This window comes from Peromyscus leucopus, chromosome 5 (genome assembly GCF_004664715.2).
Source record: "Peromyscus leucopus breed LL Stock chromosome 5, UCI_PerLeu_2.1, whole genome shotgun sequence".
NCBI lineage: Eukaryota > Metazoa > Chordata > Mammalia > Rodentia > Cricetidae > Peromyscus > Peromyscus leucopus.
In genome coordinates this window covers 87490543-87508927 of record NC_051067.1, presented here as the reverse complement: position 1 = coordinate 87508927, position 18385 = coordinate 87490543, and the positions used below count along the sequence as shown (strand labels likewise).

At 44.2% G+C, this 18385-nt stretch overlaps 1 protein-coding gene across 2 annotated transcripts in view; it reads left to right on the top strand.

The window, feature by feature from the left end:
* The window catches only part of Rnf150 (ring finger protein 150), a 226823-nt gene extending 208740 nt beyond the window's left edge, over positions 1 to 18083 (top strand). For both annotated transcript variants that reach the window (XM_037206128.1, XM_028881791.2), the window contains exon 7: positions 10541 to 18083. In XM_037206128.1, the coding sequence (XP_037062023.1) occupies positions 10541 to 10659 (119 nt within the window). In that variant the 3' untranslated portion in view covers positions 10660 to 18083. The remainder of the gene's footprint in view (positions 1 to 10540) is intronic.
* Positions 18084 to 18385: the final 302 nt, after the last annotated feature.

The window sequence follows — 18385 nt, the reverse complement described above, 5'->3', positions numbered from 1 at the left end:
GACCCAGTCAGCAGGACCTCATGTCAATGTACATGAATCTCACCTGGAAAGGCGGGGAAAGGTCAAAGGAGCATATTTCAGGTAAACTGAGCAAAGGAACTCACAATACCTCCCTAATCTCCCTCTTCTAGAAGGTCATGGGGATTAGCCTTCTGGACTGTTGTGTCCTCCCCTAAATATGAGATTTCAAAGCCAGTTTTGGACACAAGCCGGGCAAGTAATGAGGACCAGGAAATGAGACTGTTCTGTGAGTGTATCCACCCGGGCCTGTGAGATTGTCTAAAGGGACAGCAGAGGCTCAGTCTTTACCAATGATTTCTGCCAGAAGAGTAGGCACGTGTTACCAGGTAGAAATTTTATTTAAACTACACTAACTTTCAGCCCAGCATGGTGACACACACTTTTAAACTCAGCACTCAGGAGACAGAGGCAGGCAGATCCCTGTGAGTTCAAGGCCAGCCTGGTCTATAGGCAGTAGACAGTAGTTCCAGGACAGCCAGAGCTATATAGTGAGAATCTGCCTTGAAAAAAAACAAACAAAAAAAATACCCTAACTTTTAAATATCATTAACTATTTCTCAATTTTTAGAAGCATTGTACATCCAAAGAAAACTTCCCAAAGAACATCAGTTTGTGATCCCTTCTCTAGATTTTACGGCTCCCAGGAGATCTTCCCACTCTACAGTCTCCTCTAGACAATCTCACTTGTTGCCATAGCCTTAATACAAGCCATCACTTCCGTTAACCACCTTATGTTATATGTCTGCCCCCTGTACGTCTCCCATGAAGGTCCACACACCTCTCCCACAGTGCATACGAAGCTAAACTCTTCATCTTCCTCCCATCCTTCCTCCCATCCGTGCTCTCTGACTCAATAAATGTTACCTTAAGTGCTCCAGAAGTGTAATTCTTCTTCTTCTTCTTCTTCTTCTTCTTCTTCTTCTTCTTCTTCTTCTTCTTCTTCTTCTTCTTCTTCTTCTTCTTCTTCTTCTTCTTCTTCTTCTTTTCTCTCTCTCTCTCTCTCTCTCTCTCTCTCTCTCTCTCTCTCTCTCTCTAGACAGTGTTTCTCTGTATAGCTTTGCGCCTTTCCTGGAACTCACTCTGTAGCCCAGGCTGGCCTCAAACTCACAGAGATCCACCTGCCTCTGCCTCCCAAGTACTGGGATTAAAGGCACATGCCGCCACCACCCGGCCACTGTCCGCTCTCTTGCTGTCCCAATCCAGACAATCTCTTCTCCGCTAACCCTTCCTGTCAAATCATTCTTTGGTTTTTCCCCTTTCCTCCATCTCATGGGCATGAAAGTCACGACATTCATCAGCTTTTCTGCAGTACTTTCCTAACCAGACTCTTTCGGCCATTTGCTTAAGTGAACTTCTAAAATATTAAATAGATCATATCACTCCTTGCTTAAAATCCCTCCATATCCTTGGAAAATGTAAAAACAAAGAAAAGAAAGTGTATCGTGTGGCCATTATAATTCTATGCCAAAAGGAAGCAAATTATTTTTCATCTCTAAAATGAAAACAATACATCAGAGGTTTGTATTAAATCGAAGCTGTTATTTTTACATTAGTTTTTTTGGGGGGAGGGGGGTTGCCAAGGAAGGAGGTGAAGTCAATGCACGTTTGTGTTATTGGTGGTTATGTCTACTCCTCTATTAGTACCAACAAAGAGAACCTTCAAAACGCTTAAGTGATGAAGCTCCCATCTGTGTTGTGGTCCCAGTATAAAACTTCTGTCTGGATTAAAGGATAAAATTCTGTTAGGTTCAATTTAAAACATAAGAAATACTAAAGAATGAGTTCTAAATTCTTCAGATCATTTTTAAAGAAAAAATAGCAGAAACTGATGGTGAAATTATGCAATGTTGCAACATGAAAACTGAACCAACCACTTTCTACAAATCTCTCTTATTGATCTGTGGCCACCTTTGCCTTGAGTTTCTAAGGATATCACTTAACTTCCTCGAATTTAGCAGCCTCTAACTACAGCAGCCCTGTGGCCCTCCATGCTTTTTTAAACATCCAATTCACACATTCTAATTCAGAAAACATTCCTATGAGGTTCAAATAAAGTTGGTGGTGGTGGTGGTGTGGTGGTGGTGGTGGTGGTGGTGGTGGTGGTGGTGGTGGCAGGGACCAGAATAAAATAAGAAGCTGTCTCTGTGGATGGACAAACTCTGTCCCTGGGTAGATGAGCCCTGTCCCTGGGTGAGCAAACTGATCTCTGTGAGTGAGATCTGTCCCTGGGTTGGTGAGCTCTGTCCCTGGGTGGTGAGCTCTGTCCCTGGGTGGTGAGCTTTCTCCCTGGGTGGTGAGCTCTGTCCCTGGGTGGTGAGCTTTCTCCCTGGGTGGTGAGCTTTCTCCCTGGGTGGTGAGCTCTGTCCCTGGGTGGTGAGCTCTGTCCCTGGGTTGGTAAGCTCTGTCCCTGGATGGTGAGATCTGTCCCTGGGTGGTGAGATCTGTCCCTGGGTGGTGAGATCTGTCCCTGGGTGGTGAGATCTGTCCCTGGGTGGTGAGATCTGTCCCTGGGTGGTGAGATCTGTCCCTGGGTGGTGAACGCCAACTGTAGCACTGTAGTGAGTTGACTCTTTTTCTGTGCCTCCTTTTTGGCTAGAGTCATAGAAAAATCATGAAATAGATCTATGATAGTAGACAATTTGGTTGATTTGCCATGGAATTGTGGGTTAAAAAGCTTGGCTTGTGAGCTAAATTACTTGATCACCATTAAGAAGAAAGAGCCTGAGTGTGGTGCATTGCCTGTGATCACTGCGGCCTGGGAGGGGAATTCTGAGTTGAGGTGAGCCTACGCTAAATAAAATCTTGTCAAAAATAAATTAAAAAATTTTTTTGTTCTTTGTTTTTTTCTTTTTTCGAGACAAGGTTTCTCTGTGTAGCTTTGGAGCCTGTCCTGAAACTCACTCTGCAGCCCAGGCTGGCCTTGAACTCACAGAGATTCACCTGCCTCTGCCTCCTGAGTGCTGGAATTAAAGGCGTGCGCCACAACCGCCTGGCATAAAATTTTATTTTTAAAAAGAAGAAAGTAGGTGGAGTGGGGTAGATTTGATTTGACGTTGCTATGATGATGACAAATGCCTGAGATAAACTAGCTTTAAAAAGAGAAAAGGCTTATTTTGGCTCCTACTTTGGAGATTTGGGTCCATGACCACTTGATCCTGTTGCTATGGACCTGGAGCAGCACCACGTAGCGTTGTGGAAGAGCAAGTGTACCGAGGAGGCCTGTCCACCCAGAGCCAGCCTGGAAGCAGAGAGAGAGAGCTAAAAAGATCCCCTTCAAGGGTGCACCCCTTTAGATCTAAAACCCCCATTCACCCTCCTCTCAAAAGTCCCCCCACCTTCCAGCAATGCCAAGTTGAGGCATCAAGCCTGTAACACCTGAGCCTTTGGGGAATGGAGGGAGGAAGAGAGGGTGATAGGGGGTACAATTCCCTTTATAATCCTCTTTTGTTGCTGCTGTGTGGGCGGTTTTGGATACAGAGTCACTCAGGCTCATCTCAGATTCCCAAGTGTTGGGATGAGAAGCATACACCATCACTGTCCACTTCTGGTTTCATCTCTGAGAACAAGAAGACTTCAGCTTTCACTGTGCCTCTAAGAACTGATTCCTCCATTCCCGCACACATATTGCTTATATGCAATAAGGCTTTTAGATTAAGAAAAAATAAAAGTGGTTAGAAAAGTTGAATATATATTTAACATTTTAACTTGCTTCTTTCTCGCTAGTAATTCTATTGAATAATTACTCATTGGTGATTCATTGTGCATGAAGTACAAGGTTAGATCGCCATCAGTGTGTATAAAATAGATAGAAAGGACTCTATATTTTCAGCCCAAATTCTCATTTAATGGTCAATTAAACATTAATCCTGGAGGATGAAGGTGACTTCCACAAAGTAGCACAAGTAATTGGCAGTAGCTAGACTAGAATATTGACTAAAGTGAGCCAGAGTGCCAGTTCTCACAGATACATGAACAGACAGACAGACAGTTTTGAGTTAGGCTCTCTTATAACCGACGCTGGCCTCCAGCTCACTGTACAGCCAATGATACCCTCGAAGTCCTCGTTCTCCCGCCTCTACCTCTCAGTTGCTGAGATGACAGTCTGATATCAGCACACTCAGCTAATCAACGCAGTTTTCAATGTCTACGTCTCGTTGTCGTTGTGAGGGGTTGAAGGAAAGCACTGGGTTAGACGAATGCATTGAACACATGATGCTATTTCCAATCTCTCCTAAAACCTTAAAAGAGACTTGTTAAAGGAAATACAGAATCTGATACATACAGGGCAAAGAAAAGAAAAGACGGTCACAAAATCTGAGCCACTGGAAAAGGGAACGAGTGCTCAGCGACCTGGTAGACCTGAGACAGAGCAAACACGCATCTGTCTGTGCCTGCTGTGACCTGCCTCACCGTAGGAACGAAAGCTCTCAGATAAAGTGGCCTGCGGAGGTGAAGGGCTTACCCTGCAGGACAGCACACTAACATGCTCACAACCAGGGAAGCAGCCCCAAAAGAAGGCGCATCCCCGTTTGCACCTATGAGTCCCCAGTCAGGGGTGCAAGGCACATGGTTCCAGAGCAGAACAGAAAGAGCAGTTCACACACAGGCAGTAAGTGTGGACGATGTATGTAGGTGGCCAGCGGGCAAGGTGGTCTGTTGTGAAGTATGAGGCAAATATCCAGTTTCAGCTTCATGTTGACTGGATAGTTTTGTAAAGAATTCAGTGAATGCCACCATCTCCAAATACTAAATATTTGTATTTCCCAGAGATGCCTTCGGAGTTGTGAGCTAGCTCTCTTTGTCACTGAGAGCTCCATGCATGTATGGATCTGGAACATGTCAGAGCTCGATCTTCAGGTGGGATGATCCATGTGATTGTTCCTTGTTCCTCATGGCACAACTCTGTTACTGCTCTTTGTCTCTTTCAAAATGTCTTAGAACTCTCCCCCCCATCTGCCATGCATGAGTGAGGAAAAGATCCCCACCACTACCACCACCATCATTACCACTCCCACCGCCACCACCTCCACCACCACCACCACCACCACCTCCACCACCACCCTGCCCTTCCCTACACCAGCTGCAGCATATGGGAGAGTAGGCCCTACACCCTGCCTGGGCAGAATACTAGAGCTGATCCCTGTTGTCGGGGATGCAAGTGAGCCAGCCCTGAGGGCAGAGAGCAGGAGAGTTGACCCTGCCCCCCCCCCATATGCCCCTACAGCAAATGAAGAAGCCCTATACCTCTCCTGGGCAAAACAGTAGATCTGGCCCTGCTGATGTGAGTGGGGCAGACCCGGGTCTGAGGGCAGAGAGCAGGAGAACCAGCCCCACTGCTCGCTGCAGGCTGCACTAGGTGAGCTAGCCAGGCAGTGCTGGAGCGCTCATCCGTGATGACCATGAGGGAAAGCCATCGAGCTGACCAACCCAGCTACCACCCAGGCCCAGAACCAAGGCTATGAGTTGGCCCACCTCAACATCCACCAAATCTATGGACTTTGGGAGTTTGTGAAGGGGAGGAACCTACAGATCCAAAACTGCAGGATCCCCATGACACAGGACAATAGGATATCCAAGAGGAGCCCCAAGGAGAGCCCATTATTGGTGGTGTAGCAGAAACCAGAGGCCTCGAACCAGACCAATGACTCTTTGCAATGAACACTTACACATGAAGACACATGGACAATAGAGTTTACTGTGTGAATCACTGTGTCATTCTACAGCTTCCATGACGAGATTTTTCCTTTGTTTTTCTCTTTGTTCTTTTTTTCTCTTAAATTTTATTGTATTTTCTTTTACTTTATTTTATTTTGGGAGGAAAGTGGCAAGGCAGAGGGAGGATATGAAGGGACAGGAAATGAATGGGATCAAGATACATGATGTGAAAGACACAAAGAATAAATAAAAAGAAAATTAAAAGAAGAAAGATAAGCAAAGTAAAGGGTGAACCATGTGTCTCAACGGGCCACACTACGGATTCCACAACAAGATTCTTAGCCGTCTTTTTTTTTTTTTTTTTTTTGTTTTGGTTTGTCTCTTTGTTTTGTTTGATTTTGGCTTTCTTCTTTTAAATTTGGTTTGGGTGGGGAAGTTTGCAAGGGCAGAGGGCAGATATGAGGGGACGGGGAAATAAGTAGGATCGGAATGCATGATGTGAAATCCACAGAGAATCAATACAAGTAAAAGTAAAGTGTCTTAGAAATTCACTACTCTTTGTTAAACACATATATTTTCCTTAACTGTCCTCAGCATGGAAAATAACATCAGCAACAGCCAAAGCAAAGGTCTTACAGCTGTCATCAGTCTCTATTCCATAGGCATCTTCATTGGTCTTTAATTGCATGACTCTTCAGCAGGGGGATAGAGAGAACAAGACCTTCTGGATGACAGCTGCCTTCGGGCAGATCTCGAGCTCCCCCAGCCTACTCCCTAGAGTGGTTGTGCAATCCAGTCATCTTAAATACCTTCTGATGTCTGCCTCCCCAAGAGTTCCCATCACTTCTGGCCATCTGGGCAGATTGTGACTGTTACTAACAAGATTATTCCATTTTACTCATCTGACTAAAGTAAGGATCACCCTTGGGACTCAGTTTTGACATCACACCTATGGCACACACCTTCTTTGGCCCAGCATGTGGTTACATAGCCTCCTCCCCTGCTCCTACCACACCTGACCCACCTTCCACCAGAGCCAGTATTCTACTGGTCTATCTGCCTGCTGGACAGTAAGCTCCTTGAAGAGCTGAGTTGTCTTCTCACATGAATAGCAGCTAACACCATTATTAGCTTATAGTAGGGACTTAATACATCTTGAATGAATGTGGGATGTATAGATCCAGGAAAAAAAGCCCTATATCTTAAAAGGAAAATCAATATAAATCCTAAAGCTTGGTCAGTCTAGGTTACAGAGTGAGACCTTGTCTCAAAAAGAAGGAAAGAAAAGAAAAAAGAAAGAGCATCCCCAAAGCATGAATGCCTTCTCATGTTAACAAGTTCCTTATTTCCAGACATAATCATTTTCTCACACCAGCCTTGAATACTTCTGTTTTCATTTACCAGTGCATTGTTAAGCTAAAAATATCATTAAATGTCTATTCAAGCAACTATGAACTCTTGGGAAAATTTGCTTAGATGCTTATAAGAACAGTGTCCATTAGGAGTGACATTGTTTCTGAGATAGTTTCTGTTACTGGACCTTGTTACTTGCCAAGTTTTGATACAATGCCTAAGTGAATATTTTTGTGCTTCTAATTATTGCTCCTTAGAGCATTCTGAAAATAAAATTATTAGGTGAAGATTTTACAACTCTAATGGAAGAATGAGATGGAGTAGTGGTCTCTGGAGGCTGGGAAGGGCAGTGGAGGCCAGATGGAAAGAATTTTAATAAGGGTTCCATAGTCACAGTGGAGAAATTAGTTCTGGATTTCTTAAAATAGACTGGGGTAACTGTTGGTTAAAACAATGTGTGATATATTACAAAATGAAAGGAAATAAAAAAATCTCCAGATATAAGAAGGATTCGTGTTGGAAGACATGGGAACATTTGTTACTTTGATTATTATAGACTGTATCCATGTATTAGATTATCATAATGTGTCACATGGAAGATGTACAAACACTGCGCCTTGGTTTAAAAGAAAACTTTACATTCCTGTTTGCAATGCTTCAACAAAAACATCTCAACATACTCTTAACTGTAGCATTATCTTTGTTTAAGAGTGACGCTTACATGGCAAATTGAACACTTCGTTTGGACTTCTCCTCGTTGGGCAGCTGTGTTACACTCTCCTGTGCCTGTGTTTCTGCTAGATTATCTTTCTGAATGAATTAAAAGTTTTCGCTGGGTTACGAACACAATCCTGAGACTGAGGAGCTGACAAGAATGGGAATCTGGGTTCAATCCCCAGCACCCACATAGAAGCCATGTCCAGTGGGATGCACTTACAATCCTAACATGGATGTGGAGAGGGGAGGGCACCCACATAGACGCCATGTGCCGTGGGATGCTCTTACAATCCCAACACAGGTACAGAGGGCGGGGGCAGAGGCAGGACTCCTAAAGCCGGCTGTCCAGCTGCTCTTGCAGAATCAACAAGCTCCAGAGACTCTGCCTCAAATAAAGAAGGTAGAAAGTATCTGAGGAAGGAACTTGATGTTGACCTGTTGCCTCCACATATACACACACAGTACTTGTGTGTGCACACACCAAATAATATAACTCTGTGAGATGTTTCATGTTCTCCCTCTAATGCATGCCTTCAACATTAATTCCTACTCTAGTATTTTCTAAAATTCAAGCTCAGCTCTATGAATTACTCAATTGTTTCTCTTGCCCTCTTAGAGATATGAGATATACACATTTTACAACTCAGAAACACACCTTGTCATTGTCCCTTTTTCTGTGTTTGATAAAATACACTGACAGAAGCAGCTTAGGGGAAATGTGGAATTCAGCTTGTGAGTCCCAGGTACAGTCTGTCATTGCGGGGGGTGGGGGGGTGCTTACAGTTTATCATTGCAGGGTTTACAGTCTGTCATTGTGGGGGTTATAGTCTGTCATTGTGGGGGTTACAGTCTATCATTGCAGGGGTTACAGTCTGTCATTGCAGGGGTTACAGTCTGTCATTGAGGGGGTTACAGTCTATCATTGCAGGGGTTACAGTCTGTCATTGCAGGGGTTACAGTCTGTCATTGAGGGGGTCACAGTCTATCATTGTGGGGAAGCTGAGGTGGCAGGAACTTGGAGCAGTTGGTCATGTCACAGTCAAGAGCAGAGAGACAATATTTCCTGTGCTCATTTTGTTTTCCCCACTCTTACACAATTCAGGATTTCCAGCTGGGGAATGGTGCTACCCATGGTGGACAAGTCTTCCCACCTTAATGGACAATTAATGTGATCAAGATAATCTCCCAAAGATATAAAATTATTTCATTACTACTTCGAAACTGTAATTTTGCTATTATGAATCATAATGTAAATATCTGATATGTAGTCCTTCAACTCCACATGGGATTATGACACACAGGTTGAGAACCACTATCTAGACAATCCCTCACCAATATCCTCTCCCCAGATGGTTGTAGATTGTGCCAAGCAGACAATTAAAACTAATCATCACAATTTAGACAATATATTTTCTCCTATTTGTGCTGTTGTTACTGTTTTTGTAGGAGTATTGAATTTGTGATTTTCTCATTTCTGCGATCAAATATCTGACAAAACCAACTCCGAGGAGGATGGGGTTGTTTGGGCTACAGTTGGAGGCACAGCATCTTAGAAAGAAAGTTATGCTAGAGTTTGGGGCACCTGCTCACATTGAATCTTCAGTCAGGAAGAGATGATGCTGGTGCCCAGGTAGCATTCTCCTTTTTATTCAGTCCAGGACCCCAGTCTGCTGTGGGATGGTCTGTATGGCAAATGTGTTGCTCTGATTGGTCAATAAATAAAACACTGATTGGCCAGTAGTCAGGCAGGAGGAAGTATAGGCGGGACAAGGAGGAGGAGAAGAATTCTGGGAAGTGGAAGGCTGAGTCAGAGTCACTGCCAGCCGCCGCCAGGACAAGCAGCATGTGAAGATGCCAGTAAGCCACAAGCCACATGGCAAGATATAGATTTATGGAAATGGATTAATTTAAGATATAAGAACAGTTAGCAAGAAGCCTGCCACGGCCATACAGTTTGTAAACAATATAAGTCTCTGTGTTTACTTGGATGGGTCTGAGCGGCTGTGGGACTGGCAGGTGACAAAGATTTGTCCTGACTGTGGGCCAGGCAAGAAAACTCTAGCTACACCAGTCCATGGAAAGGTTGCCACCAACTTTTAGTATGTGTCTGCTTACCACTGTAAGGAAATCCAAAAACTCCATCCTGGACATGTACAGAGGTGTGTCTCCCAGATGATTCCAAATACTGTGGAGCCTGCAGTCAATATTAGCATCACAGGAATGTTGGGTTGCTGCTAGTTTAGTTTTCCTCTTTTAGGACAGAGTCTCACTGAGTAGCTCGGTCCTGCTTTAAACACACATTCTTTCCACCTCTGCCTCCTCAGTGCTGAGATTACAGACATACACCACCATGGCCAGCCTCTATCAGTTTCCTACTGCAGTAACTTACATTTACCTTTCTGACCCATTTAGAATTTGTCTATGGCTTTATTTTGAGGTGAGGTTTGAATTAGAGTTTTACAGAACAACTGATTTTTTTCTAAGACTTTCTCACGGCTTTTAAAAAAATGCTAGTGGATGGGATGGAGAGATTCTGGCTCTGTATTTTAAAATGCATACTGGACTTCCCAAGGACATGCGTTCCCAGTGTCTACATCAGGCAGCTCACAACTTCTTATAACTCCAGGGGATTGAATGCCCCTGGTGCCCATAGGCACCACATCACACATGTAATTTAAAAGAGTAAAAATCGATCTTTAAGTAAAAGGGACAATACTAGGAGCGATCACACTGAAAAGGAAGCATCCAAAGATTTAGCTTGATGTTGATCATAAGCTTTGCCTTGTCCCCTCAGGTGACCAGGAGCCAGCAGTGAGCAGTGACTCTGACATCTCATTGATTATGGCACTGGAAGTGGGACTGTCTGATGTAGAACTTTCCACTGACCAAGACTACGAAGAGGTGAAATCTTGAAATGGTAGAAACAGAGAAAAGGAAACACAGGACCCAGGGGACAAGAAGGAAGCATGCTCCGAGACTTGAACTGGATACACAGCCTTCAGCTCGCCATGGCAACCCCAGGGCACTCTGTTCAAGGGTGGTAACGAAAGCAATACCCAAAGTCTGCAGAATCAGGATGCGGGTTCCCATCTCTGCAACAATCTGTGGCCTTGGTGTGGAAGTGGAAAGCTGGATTCCTCCGTGTCAGCGCAGACACGCAGCAGAAGGTCCTGCCGCAGGCTGGAAGGAGACCTGTGTGGCTTCTTTCAGCTTCTCCCATCTTCTTGTTCTTGTTTGGAGAAGATGGTCTCAATCCCTGGCAATTTCTTTTTAAAGATGATGTGTAGTTTACATCTATCCCCTTGTTTCCCTTTGATTCACTCGGGCCCTTGTACAGAGGTCTGTTTAGAAGTCCTGGTTGCTGCTCCAATGATCAGTTAGTACCACATCTCTGAGATTTATAGTCATGAGCTCTCAGTATGAAGTGTGTATGACTTCGAGAATTGCCTCAGCACCCTGAAATGGTGGAAGACCAGAATTTATCAAGTGTCTAACTCCCTCCTCTAAGAGGGTCTTGACGAACCCAGCTGCCAGAGACAGTGACAGCAAGTTCTGGATCTGCTGAGTCCATTGCTCATTATTTTCACCTACATCATGTAGGGCCTCCACTTGCTGTGCTCTGTCCAGGGCCACCGTGGCAGAAAGAGCTTTCAGGGAAGAGGGTGGTGCATCTGACTTCAGGGTCTTACTCTAAAACTCAGAAGTTCCCCACAGGGCATGAATCCAATGCTTAGAGTGTGTGGAACTATAAGCCTGGTTTAAAAATCTGATACCCCGTCTTCCCAGGGCTAGGAAGATGCCTGTCTCCCTGGTTATCCCCAAGGCCTCAGCAGTCTATCACCTTTGTAAGTGAGTTCTGTGGGTGCAGGCTATAGAGAAGACACAATCGTCTTTTTTAGGTCACTGGCATCCAGGTGTAAACTAACTTCCGGTTCTGTTCTGTTAATCCTCACCAGCCTACATGGAAAGCTCTAAATAAATCCTTAGCACTTTGCAGCTTGGGTCTTCCTGAGAGCATCCTGCTACCAAGAGGAGGATGAGGTATGATTTGATAAGGTCTGAGCCAAAAAGCACGTCATGGGGAATTGCTAAATCGAGTTTCTCCTGATTATGAGAAACAAACAAACAAAAAATAACCAATGACTATCAAAATCCACCTTACTATAAAGTAGTTTATGATTTTATTCTTTTTTTGTTTGTTTGAAATAATGACAAAAATGTGCTGTTTTTCATGTGAACAGTTTTGTGATCCGTGCACCCTCTGCAGAGGGTGACCAGGAGGATCTCCTCATCATCTCTAGCAGTTGGCAAGGTCACACAGAGCAGGGATTAACCAAGAAAGCAAGCTCTTCCCACTGAGCTGTATTTATGTGTTTGATTCGGTCTTTTCCACCTCATTACACTAATACTCCTTCAAACAGGGCTTGGTGGAGCTGTGAATCCTTGCTGCCCACTGGAATGTTGAGTCCAGAGCAGCAGAGTTCCCGGCTGCTCTTTTTCTTGCTACCTTTAGCGAGTTCCTATCTGATGGTGTATGCGTACAGCAAAGCAGGCAAAGGGAAACAGCCTTCAGAAAAACCTCTTCTGTCCAAGGTCCTGCACGTCCCATAGTTAACTCCAGCCTCCAAAGGCTGAGAAGATCCATCGGAAGGAAGTAGGAGAGCTCTGAACCAGGATGTGTACAATGAGGAATTTAGCAGATGCTGAACCAGGATGTGTACAATGAGGAATTTAGCAGATGCTGAACCAGGATGTGTACAATGAGGAATTTAGCAGATGCTGAACCAGGATGTATACAATGAGGAATTTAACAGGTGTCTCTCACAGTTTGCTCTTTTTGGGATCACTCATTTGCACTTCTCCAGTGGGATCTTTTGTGAAAACAACTGTGTCACATAGCAAATTTTGATATGAAGTCTAATGAAATTAGGGTAATTCAACAGCAAAAGACATACAAATTATATTGCATGCCCAGGAAGAAAAAGTGTTGGTGGGCGTTTTCTGTGTTTGGTGGGAGTTTTCTGGCCAATGGTCAGGTAAATTGCCGTTTATATAAGCAAGCCCTTGACCTGATATCCTATAAGAGCCTGAATGGATGATGAAAGGTCCAAAGGTCTGTTCTCTTTACCATAGCCTTCCCTGATACCCCTCCACAATAAGAGACTCTGACGTGGGGGTCCAGTAACCCACACATGGCTGTACAACCCAGAAATGCAAACTGAATAGGCATTTACATGCATGCAGTTTTCTGTAGCAAGTATCTGCACCAACTCTGTCAAACAGAAATACAGCCCAAGTCACAGACACTTTTTTTTTTAATTTTCCATTACCCACATTTTAAGAAGAAAAAAAAAAAACAGGTGAAAATAATTTATTAATATCCTTATTTAACCAAATATTATTGTTTTAACATGCAATTGATATGGAAAGTATTAAGGAAATATTTTCCTCTCTTTTTTATTGTAGCTTCTAAATCCATTACGTCTTTTACACACACAACACATCTCAATTTTCACTAGCCACAGCTTAGCTTCCAGTAGCCACATGTGCCTAGTAGCCACCAGCTAGAAAACACAGCCTGAGAGATGCTCCAGAATCCTTAAAAGGACAGAAGAAAAGGGAGAAGATTACCTCAGTTCTCACGGAGAGAACCAGACTCCACCCAAGCCACCTAAAGAGAGGGCCTGGGGTGTACTTGTTTCATAATTAATATTGGTTCAAACAGCCTATACTAACTTCCTGCTTGAACTTTCTAAGCACTAATGTCCACTATCATCAACTGTTACTTCTCTGACAAGTTGTTTGTTAAAAAAAAAACAACAACAAGACAACCAACCATGCCGATTTGGTGCTTAAATGAAATTACACCCCTCACTTCTATGACAAACCTTGAGACTCACGTGTGACACTTAGCCAAAGAGAATTTACCTCAACCCCTAATTCTTCTCTTTGTGGCTGCCCAGTTCTAGAGCAGAAGTCAGAGGCCTGAGGAAAAGCACAGGGAACTGTAGACTGACCCCATGTATACAACCGTGTGGCCTTGTCAAGAAGGGATTGGGAAGCTGGTAACCCTTCAGCTTAGTGAATGGCCAGCAGCTTTCAGTTCAACACCGCCCATCATGCTTAGGCCATGGAGGGAAAGAGGCTTGAATCCCTTCAGAGTCCCCTTCCGAATGGCTTTCTCCAAGGTGGTTAGTAATCCTGGGAGCCAATGCCTCATAAATACAGCATTTGAACATTGACTAGCCCCTAGAACTTGGTCATGCCTTCAGTGTCAATTCTGGTCACACAACCCAGGGACAGATGCAGTATGGAGAAAGTATGATGATAAATGTAACAGAGGCACCCAGCTACTTCAACACTGCATGTAGCATCCTGGCCATGGAAACGAGTCTCTGTCCAAAGGTTTTGTGTTGTTGTTATTTTTGCTTTAGTATTTTTCTCATCTGTGAGTATTCACGGGTCTTCGATAGTCATGTGGTCCTATTAAGAACGGTTGTGCCCAGTAACCATTTCGGCTACAGTCCAGACATCCCTGGGGCTACCACACTTCCAGGACCATAAAGTACGACAGTCTGCCTAAGATTCATTGTTGTAAGTTTAGTTGGTGTGAAATAAATTACGGAGTGTAAGAATTTAATAGTGTTTAGTTGTCCACTGAATGCATATCCTTGGCTGAACAAGAAAATTACCCAATAAAAACTTACAGAAATTTTAGGGAGTAGTGTCACGCCCCGTATGAAGAGAAGGCCCAGCCTTCTGCAGTACTGAGGCCATTGAGGTGACATCCTGTAGCAGTCTTAACTTCTCTGCCTTGGGTTTCTTCATTTTCCTGTGTTTCTGATTGCCTGTTTCCTTGTATATACATGCGAGCGCGCGCGCGCACACACACACACACACATGCACGCACGCGTGCACACACACTTTCCCTATCTTACTCCTCATTTCTTTTTTCGTCCTAGTCTACTTTTTATTTTGTCACGTTTTCTTCCTACAAGGAATGCTCCAGTAACACCCACCTGCCGCTGCTCCCCACCCCCCAGCTTGGTGCTGGAAGTCCCCTGAATAAATACTGGTGAGGCTACAATTCCAGGATGCTGTGGAGATCTGCTATCTTACATGGCCAGAACCTATAACCTTCTAGTCTGTGTGCCCCAGGAGCAGGTTCTGTGGCCCCTCCATCTGACAGCTGCCCAAGCTCAGTGCCTAGCTTCAGGGCTTGCTTCCTGGACATGATCATGAGCCACTAACACTGTCAAAGAGGAACAAAGTCCCGCCCCTCCAAAGGTCAAAGGTTGGGCTGCCTGCTTTCTTGAGTAGCATCTCTGTCCCTGCTGGGAAGGAGCAGGGTTGATGGCTACATTTCACAGGGGAGGTGACCCAAAGGACAGCAACAAGGAGGTGGGATCCCAAGTCAAAGCAAGGCTGGCTAAGTGGGAAGTCTCTAGAAAAATGCCCCTCCCCTGGGTTTAGAGCTTATCAGTGGGTCCCAGGGAGAATGGGTGTTTAAGAATTCAATATTCGTGAGTTAAAACACTCTTGAATTGCAAAGAAGATTGGAATAGCCTGAAAAGCAAGTAAGTCTTAGTTTCTCACTGATACGCAGGTAGCTCTCTCTCTGCCTTGCTCCCAACACCAGGCCCTTTACAGTGGGACAGTAGTGTTCAAAGTCCGGTAGATAGAAAGCTACTGTGCCCCGCTGTGAGCCTTTTGGTGGCACAGTGCTGTTCCAGAACTAATGAAACCAGTGCGAATCCTGGATGTGGATTTTTGATTACCACACCCTTTGATCACATCAGTTCCTGTCCTGTGCCACTCACTCTCTCCCTGTCTTATGCCCTTCATAATCAAGTGGCTCTTCATGAACCTCAGTGGCCAGACCCCTGAACCCCGTGGCACTGTTCATGTCCACACTCACTGCACAGCTGTTTGCTCTCTGGCCATGTGATACGTGTTTGTTGAGGATGATTAGGTGAGGTTGTGTTTCTTGTAAGAGCTCTAAACACAGGCAGACTGAAAATCTACAGGGAACGGAGAGAAAGCTGAGGTACTCAAAGTCATTGCTGATAGAAAGTCTGTGGGGTGGCCATCCTTAGGCCAGCGGTGACCTTGGGGAAACAGGGAAGATGTGAGGACCATGTGTGCTAAATAAACCAAAGACTGACACCTCCCCACCAATGGACACATGCTCTTCCATGAACTAGCTGAATTTTCTCCAGATGTTCTCACAAACAAAAGTCAAGATGGACCCTTGGTGGCTTTGATTGGGGGGGGGGCTGCTGCTTGGTCTTGCTAAATCCACAACTCTGAAGTAGATAACTGTGGCCTTGGTGACATGTCATCTTTGATCTCTAGTGTTTAACCCTCTTTTCCCTTCGAAGCTTCCAGACAAATCTACCACTTATATTGAACTCAGACTATTGTTTGTTTTCTTTGAGAATGTGGAGATTTTAAATAGCCAAAGAATTTTCATGTATAAAAGCTAGCGCACTGTAGTGTATCCTGTTCTTTGAAGAAAATACCAAATTGTCACCTGTAGGAAAAGAACAGCGGAAGGATAGACAGCGCATGGACTTAGCGCTCTAAACTCGTGTTGGTATGTCAGTGCTGTGGGATGTTATTGTAAGGGGCAGAGCGCCCTCTGCTGGAACAATACCTAGATTAGTTCAGCAAATTTATTTGCCATGGGTTTCCATTTCAAAGTGTGTCTTACTTTTCATCCATACCATTCCCTCAATAGTGGAGAAATTGGTTGACACTTATTAAAGGAGGAGAGAAAATCATGAACTCTAAAGAGCTGTGGGAGACCTCATCAGACCCGTTTTAAAACGTTGTTGTGTTCTGTTGCTGTCTGGGAAGGTGCTTCCGGCTAGGATGTATGCAGAATTATCAGCAGAGGTCTGTTTGACTTAGCTCCACTTCCTCATGTGAAATCTCAAAGGAAGGTCAATAAAAGGACTTCTTCCGTATGAATGTAAATGGTGTGAAATACCCAAGTGTTTTGTATGTGTACAGAATCAATTTACTTCCTGCTTTCAACTTACTAATAGGAAATGATTGTACCATTTTATAATTGAGGGAGAGCTGGAGGTGGGAGAGGGGAGGAGGGGGTGCTATTTTTATAGTGGGATGTCCATTATGCTTAGAAAACTTGAAGTCATTTTGTATTGTGAAGTTACATTCCATTCGTTCCCAGGGGTGAGGGTCTTCGTTAAAACTCTCATCAGATGGAAGGAAGAATTCTCTCATTTGCAGGAGAAGCTCTTGAGTGTCTGTGGTGCCGCATGTGGCACACACTTCTGTAACCTGCAGACCATAACCAGCAATTGTCAAGTTCAAAAGCAGGGGCAGGGGGTAGGGCGCATTTTTTTTTTAACTCTCTGTGTAACACATTATTTGTGATTTTCTTTTAAAAAAAATCTACAAAGAATGGATTTGCAAGTCTGAAATAATAAAGCATGACGTCATAAGTCTTTCTCCAGCATCACTATACCCAGACAAAGGGAAAATCCAGTGGCTTTGATTTCCTTTCCTTTCCTTTCCATTTGATGACATGAACCATGTGCTTCTGCTGTAAAAGGATGGTGCCACGGTCAGCATTTTATTGAGCTTGCCCACGAGGTCACTTTGGCAGGTCCATGGGTCCAGTGTAGGATGACCCCATCCCAGCATTTCTCCTCATTTCAGTCTGAGGACAGGAGATGGGCTTTTCCTCAACTTCTTCGCCCTCTGATCCACAAATTACAAGAACCAACTCTGAGTGGTTTTCCATGGGGAATTTTGGACTTGGAGTTTGGTTCACTCTCATGTGCTGAAATATGGTGGTGGTGTGTCTACATCCATGCTGGGAAGATATCATGTGCTCTGCAGAGTCCCCTGCATATTTACATGTGTGTTCTTTTCGGTTTGTGGTCTGTTCAGTCCCTTCCTCCCCACCCTGGACACCTACCCTACTTCTCTTAAGCACTTTATATCTCTTTAAGTACAAAAGAAATTGGAAGAAAGGAAAAACCAAACCACCCCTGGCTTTAGAGGACTGGGTCTTCTGTTAGGAAAGGCAGATTCAGTTTGCTTCGGTGTCTTCTCGGTGTGCTGGGAGAGCATCTGCGGCTCGTCGGGTCCTCACTAGTGATGAGATGTTAAGGATGACAGTTGGAAACACTCGATCAGACATGACTATTTTCATTAAAGACTATAATGTAAATAAGTGCAACTGTGTTCTGATGTACGGTCAAAAGATATATGAACTATAAAGAACTTAACACGAGGATTGTGACTTCCAGGGAATTTTTGTTTGTTTTGTTGTTTGGGGTTTTTTTAATAAAATGGAAACAGATTTTGTGGTTGTGCCATCCATGTCCCCTAACCCATCACCTCTCACCCAAGGGTGCCCTGTGGTTATTGAAACATCAATATCTACTCTTACATCATTACTATGGCAAAAAAGCAAAATATGAAACTGGCTCATTTCTGTCTGGTAGGTCAGATGTCAAGTACCTGATCTCTTCACAGCCCTCCACCTCTAAGTGAGTCAATTAAAGGGTTAAAGACACTAAGCTGGTGGGACTGCTTGGAGAGGAAAGGCATTTGCTGTCCAGCTTGATGACCCCAGTTCGAACTGAAGGCAGAAGTCACAGAA